The sequence below is a fragment of the Hordeum vulgare genome, chromosome 4H (genome assembly GCF_904849725.1).
Source record: "Hordeum vulgare subsp. vulgare chromosome 4H, MorexV3_pseudomolecules_assembly, whole genome shotgun sequence".
Lineage (NCBI taxonomy): Eukaryota > Viridiplantae > Streptophyta > Magnoliopsida > Poales > Poaceae > Hordeum > Hordeum vulgare.
The window spans coordinates 554,929,513-554,936,315 of record NC_058521.1 but is presented as its reverse complement, the minus strand read 5'-3'; the positions used below and the strand labels follow the sequence as shown (position 1 = coordinate 554,936,315).

Genomic DNA, 6,803 nt, shown 5'->3' with positions numbered 1-6,803 from the left:
TATGACAAGTGTCAGTTTCTAATGGAGCAGCCAACCAGCTAGTGGTTGTGGGGGGCGGCTATTTATAGCCTGGGAGCATCCCGACATGATTTGACACTAATGCCCTTAAATAATATGACCGTTGGAGTGGATAAGACCAGTAACTTGGCGTGGTTATCGAAACGGTCGGGACCCTCAACTGTGAGAGTCCTCATGTCACTCATATTCCTCACTTGAGGCTTTTGGTAGGATTTGGCTTGGGTTGAGCATCATGAGGAAATCCATTCCATAGTGTTACTTTGACCCCCTTTAACAGTACGGTGTTCCTATTCATCAAATGCGAAGAAAGTAAAACAGAAAACGTAAATCTTCACGCTTCAATTTCTTCAGAATGATTTTCTTCAGGAACCACCGGTCTTCTCAATATCAGTGTCTTCACAAGGAATATCAATTTCACCGCAGATTCCTCGCGATTCATTTCTTCTGCTTCAGACCAATTTCTTCAACTGAAGATATACATTTTTAGGGGTCGATATTCTTCAAATATCTCAAACTCCTCAATGACTTATAGATCCTGTGTACACTTATAAACACATTAGATACTTAACCTATAAGTCTTCAAACCACCAAAATCACTAAGGGGCACTAGATGCACTTACACATACGTGCTTAGGGAAAAGAACTTGCATGACATCTATTGTCCATCCCTCCCGTGGCAGCGGGGTCCTAATGGAAACTACGGGATATTAAGGTTCTCCTTTTAATAAAGAACCGGACCTACGCATTAACATGTGGTGAATACATGAACTCCTCAAACTATGGTCATCTCTGGGAGTGGTTCCGGCTATTGTCACTCCGGGGTTGCCGGGTCATAACACATAGTAGGTGACTACAACTTGCAAGATAGGATCTAAAACACACATATATTGGCGACAACATAATAGGTTCAGATCTGAAATCATGGCACTCGGGCCCTAGTGACAAGCATTAAGCATGGAAAAGTAGTAGCAACATCAATCTCAGAACTTAGTGGATACTAGGGATCAATCCCCGTCAAAACTAACTCGATTACATGATAGATCTCATCCAACTCATCACCGTCCAGCCAGCCTACGATGAGATTACTCACGAACGGTGAAGAGCATCATGGAATTATCGATGGAGGAAGGTTGATGATGACGATGGCGACGATTTCCCCTCTCCGGAGCCGAGAATGGACTCCAGATTTGTCCTCTAGATGAAGAACAGAAGGTGGAGGCACCTCCATATCGTAAAACGCGATGAATCCTACTCTCTGATTTTTTTTTCCGGGCGAAACGGAATATATAGAGCTGAATTTGGGGGCGGTGTCGCCACGTGGGCCCCACAAGCCCTCACGACGCGACCAGGGGGGTGGCCGCGGCCCAGGGGCTTGTGGCCCACTAGCACACCTCCTTCGGTGGATCTTTGCGCATGTATTTTTCATTAATTCCAGAAAAATTCTTCGTAAATTTTCAGGTCATTCCAAGAAATTTTATTTGTGCACAAAAACAACACCATGGCAATTTTGCTGAAAACAACGTTAGTCCGGGTTAGTTCCATTCAAATCATGCAAATTAGAGTCCAAAACAAGGCAAAAGAGTTCGGAAAAGTAGATACGACGGAGATGTATCAACCTCCTCCCTAGATGGGAGAAGGGTGTCCCCTCTGGTCCATGGTCTCCATGGCGGCGGAGGGGCGAGAGCCCCTCCGATATTGGATCTCTCTCTCTGTGTCCTTCTGTTTCTGCACTCCCAGATTCTGGCCTTTCACCGTTTCTTAAATTCCCGGAGATCCGTAACTCCGATTGAGGTGTCCTTTTAACACGATTTTCTTCCGGATATTAGCTTTCTTGCGCGAGAGAAGGGCCCCAACCGCCTTACGGGTTGGTCACGAGCCTTCCAGGCGCGCTTGGGGGGAGGGGGGTAGGGCGTGCCTCCAGGGCTCGTGACCCCCTCGGGCATCGTTTCACGTTGATTCTTCTTCCCAAAAATCACAAATATTCCAAAAAAATCCCTGTAGTTTTTTTATTGCATTTGGACTTCGTTTGGTATGGATATTCTGCGAAACAAAAAACATGCAACAAACAGGAACTCGCAGTGGGCACAGAATCAATATGTTAGTCCCAAAAATAGAATGAAAAGTTGCCAAAAGTATATGAAAGTTGTAGAATATTGGCATGAAACAATCAAAAAGTATAGATATGGCGTAGACGTATCATACGTCTTCACGATCCGTCCCACGAACCGTCTCACTATCCGTTCCACGATCCGTCCCGATCAAGTGCCGAACGGACGACACCTCCGCGTTCCACACACGTACAGCTCGATGACGATCCTCGCCTTCATGATCCAGCAAGAGAGACGGGGATGTAGATGAGTTCCCCTGCAGCGTGACGGTGTGCCGGTGGTGGTGGTGATCTATTCCTGCAGGGCTTCGCCTAAGCATCGCAGAAATCTGATCTAGAGGAAGAACTACGAAGTAGAAGTTTAGGGTTGCACGTGGCAAAAGTTGTGTCTCAAAAACCCCAAACCCTCTAGTATATATAGGAGGAGGGAGGGGCTAGCCTTGAGGCTCAAGGAGAGCCTCTTGGTTTCGGCCAAAGTGGAGGAGGGAGGAGTCCTCCTCCAATCCCACATGGATTAGGACTCCTTCCTAAATTGCCCACCTCTTTTGAATTTTCCACCTTTTTCCTCACAGGCTTTCCTTGGATGACTTGCCAGCCCATTAAGACTTATTGCGCATCCAATAAACCTATGTGGACCCCTTGGGGCGTGGTGGGCCCACCCAATGGGCCCCTGGAACCCATTCGTCACTCCCGGTACACTGTCGGCAATGCCCGAAAACCTTCCGGAATCCAAATACCAACTTCCTATATATCAATCTTCATTTCCGGGCCATTTCCGAACTCCTCGTGACGTTCAGGATCTCATTCGGGACTTTGAACAAAACTTCAGTCACCAACACATATAACTCAACTATACCGAAACGTCACCGAACCTTAAGTGTGCAGACCCTGCGGGTTCGAGAACTATGCAGAGATGACCTGAGACACTCTCCGGTCAATAACCAATAGCGGGACCATATTGGCTCCCACATATTCTACGAAGATCTCTATCAGTTGAACCTCTATGCCAAGGATTCAGTTAATCCCGTATGTTGTTCCCTTTGTCCTTCGGTATGTTACTTGCCCGAGATTCGATCGTCGATATCTCTATACCTAGTTCAATCACGTTACCGGCAAGTCTCTTTACTCATTTCGTAATACAAGATCCCGTAACTAACTCCTTAGTCACATTACTTGCAAGGCTTGTTGTGATGTTGTATTACCGAGTGGGCCCCGAGATACCTCTCCGTCACACGGAGTGAAAAATCCCAGTCTTGATCCATGCCAACCCAACATACACGTTTGGAGATACCTGTAGAGCACCTTTATAGTCACACGAGCTATTCCTCCGGTGTCCGGGAGTTGCATGATCTCATGGTCATAGGAACACATACATTGACATGCAGAAAACAGTAGCAATAAACTGACACGATCATATGCTACGTTTATAGTTTGGATCTTGTCCATCACATCATTCTCCTAATGATGTGATCTCGTTATCAAGTGACAGCACTTGTCTATGGCCAGGAAACCTTAACCAATTTTGATCAACGAGCTAGTCAACTAGAGGCTCACTAGGGACAGTGTGTTGTCTATGTATCCACACATGTATTTGAGTTTTCAATCAATACAATTCTAGCATGGATAATAAACGATTATCATGAACAAGGAAATATAATAATAACCAATTTATTATTGTCTCTAGGGCATATTTCCAACAAGTATAGCCCCAGTCCTGCAATGGTGTCGAGCCCCTTATGGTTGTCAAGGTGCCCCGTGGCGTGCTTGGACAATGTTCCCCCTTATAGAAATTATGCACTTTGGCCTTGCATCTCGAGGCACTAGTAAGAGCATCTCTAGTAGAACCCTCAAACCCCTAAATCTAAAACCAGTTTTAAGGGTTGAGAATTAGCCATTTTGACACTTTTAAGGGTTGAAAAACAGGGGCAAAGACTAGAACCCTCAAACCCAACCCAACCCCAACCCTTAAAACTGTCATTTCATATATCACACATTTCATCACATTTCATCATATGACATATTACAAATTCAATCACATTTGACATAAAAAAATAATCATTCTAGTTATTATTACACCACCGAATAAAACAATAATCATTCTAGTTATTATTACACCACCGAATAAAACAATAATCATTCAAATCATTACAACAATGTTTGAGCAAATTACAACAATTGTTCGAATCAAATAGGACATAGAAAAGTAAAACAAAGATACATCATGGGCCAATGCGCCGCCCATCCAAATGCCAGTGGTGCTCTACTAGATCATCCCGATGGGGCGCGGAGGGGCGGCGGGGCGGCGGCCGGAGCGCGGGGGGCGGCGGCCGAGATGCGGAGGGCGGCGGGGCGCGGAGGGGCGGCGGGGCGACGGTCGGGGCGCGGAGGGGCGGCGGGGCAGCGGCCAGAGCGCGGGGGGCAGCGGCCGAGATGCGGAGGGCGGCGGGGCGGCGGCCGGGGCGCGGAGGGGCGGCGGGGCTACGGTCGGGGAGCGGAGGGGCGGCGGGGCGGCGGCCGGAGCGCGGGGGGCGGCGGGGCGGCGGCGGCCGAGGCGGATTCCTCCCGCGCGGGGGAACCAACTGCCTCCCACGCGAGGTGGGAAAATGAGTGCGGGTTGGGGGCAGTTTTCCCTCCCAACCCTCACTTCTACAGGCTGGGAAGGGGTTTGAGGGTTGGACCTCTAATTTTTTTTACGGGTTTAAGGGTTTAAGGGTTCTAGTCTACGCCGTTTTTTCGATGAAAACTGTAAAAAAAAACCGGTTATTTTTAAGGGTTTAAGGGTTTGAGGGCTCTACTAGAGATGCTCTAAGGATGGTGCGCTACAACCAAGAAACCTGATATTGCCCGATGTCCTAGGGTCACATCATATGCTATTAGGTGTCGACGACATCAAACAAAAAATTTATGCCTGAAAGTTACTACCTAAACTAAAAGTTATGGGTATCGGGATGTTTCCAATAGTTGTTGCTTGCACACCATGCCCTATAGCGCCCGCAAATGTTCGAACCGACGCATTTGAGTTTTTTTCCAACCGACGCATTTGAGTTTTTTTTCCTGTCCGAGAGCGTTGTCCGCGAAGCGTCTGCTCGCTCCCTCTCCGTGCCCAATGTCGTCTCAGAGCAACGCGATCAGACTGGGCGACGGGATAACTTCCTAATGCATTGAAATCGGCTGCTCATGGGAGAAGACGTGGTGGCCAAGAAACCACCACTCAGGGCATGCCTCCATTAAAACAACCGCTTTGCCTGGCCGATGTGTGCTATAAACACGGTCGCACACTGAACAAAGCGCACCACCTCTACTTCTCCTTCGTCCACGACCACCGAAACACCTCCGCTTGCCTTTCTCTCATTTCATGACATCCTCGTCACGAAATAATAGGTACCCGTTGGAGCATCGTCACGACATAATAAGAGGATGATTGATGACTAAGGGCCTGTTCGGAGGCCCTCCGGCTCCGCAACCCAACTCCCGAAGTTGATGGAGCAGTAGCTAAAAATCGTGGAGCGGGGGAAAGGATGCTTCCTAGATCCTCAGATTTCAGAGAGCCGGAGGATTACCGAAGAGCTCCTAAATGATGTAATGACTAATTTAACCTCCAAAACCTACATCAACCATTTAGTCTTCTCATACATCAATTATTTAGGCATGTACTGATGCATCTTTATTAATTTAACCTCCAAAATCAATATGAAATGCCTAAAGGCTAATAGATTACATACAAAAGTGAGAGATACAAAGTAGTTCTCACATTCTTCCTCTAACAAGAATACGTGTGCCCTCGCAAAAAAAACAAGAATACATGTGTATTCACCATTAATAACTAGTCAAACAATATGTAAGCTCATATGTGCGTGCGGCATGCAGCTGAAATATGCATTCTAAGCCATGAGACCGACCGCCAGTAGGGCGACGAGGCCAAATCCTGCTGCGGCCCCGACGGGGGTTGCGGTAGAGGAGGGCGGCGGCGGGTTGTTCGCGCCGGGACCTGCGGCCGGCATGGGCGACAATGGCGAGGAGGAACTCGGCACCACTTCGATGACGACCTTCATGCTCGCGGCGGTAGTGGGGCTGCAGTGGTTAGGGACGCCGCAGATGAAGTACCGGGTGCCGGTGGTGTTGAGTGTGATGACGTCATTGCCGGAGGTTAAGGTGTTGATGGCGTTGGCGGCGCTGCAGGAGTCGTAGCCGGCCTTGCTGACCTCGACCACGTCGTGCCCCGGGGTCGAGTACTTGAAGACGATTTCATCATTTGGATGGAACTTCTTGTTGGACACCCATTTGCTGTAGTCGGTGCTGAGGGCCCACGAACCACCGGGCTCGCCGACGCCGTAGGTCGCCGCCGACGCGGTGCCTAGTAAGAGTGTAGAGATCGCGGCCACGGCAAGGAGGGCGATCTTCATGGCAGCCATTGATTGCGGTTGGAACTGGAAGGAGGAATGCAAAGCAGAGGAGGTAGAAGGCTGATCTTAGCGGGGGTTGAGTTGCTGCTGTGTTTGTGCTGCCGTGCGCTTTATATATAATCATGCGCCTAGCGAGATGGGTTGGTGGAATGGCATTTGGATATTGGATTTTGGGGTTGAATAGTCATACGCGTTTGAACAAAAGCCACTACTAGCACGTACTTGGTCATACACGGCCGGGCTTGGGTTGGTGGCCTGCTGAGTGCTAACCTTTT

General features: G+C 48.5%; 1 protein-coding gene across 1 annotated transcript; it reads right to left on the bottom strand.

Annotated features, from left to right (window-relative positions):
• Positions 1-5,766: 5,766 nt before the first annotated feature.
• LOC123446983 (mavicyanin-like) lies at positions 5,767-6,597 on the bottom strand. Its single transcript, XM_045123533.1, has one exon. The coding sequence runs from the start codon at positions 6,535-6,537 to the stop codon at positions 6,007-6,009; it is 531 nt and encodes a 176-aa protein (XP_044979468.1). The 5' UTR covers positions 6,538-6,597; the 3' UTR covers positions 5,767-6,006.
• Positions 6,598-6,803: the final 206 nt, after the last annotated feature.

Excerpts from the sequence above, each read along its gene's own strand:
- LOC123446983 (XM_045123533.1), bottom strand. The coding sequence starts at position 6,537 with ATGGCTGCCATGAAGATCGCCCTCCTTGCCGTGGCCGCGATCTCTACA.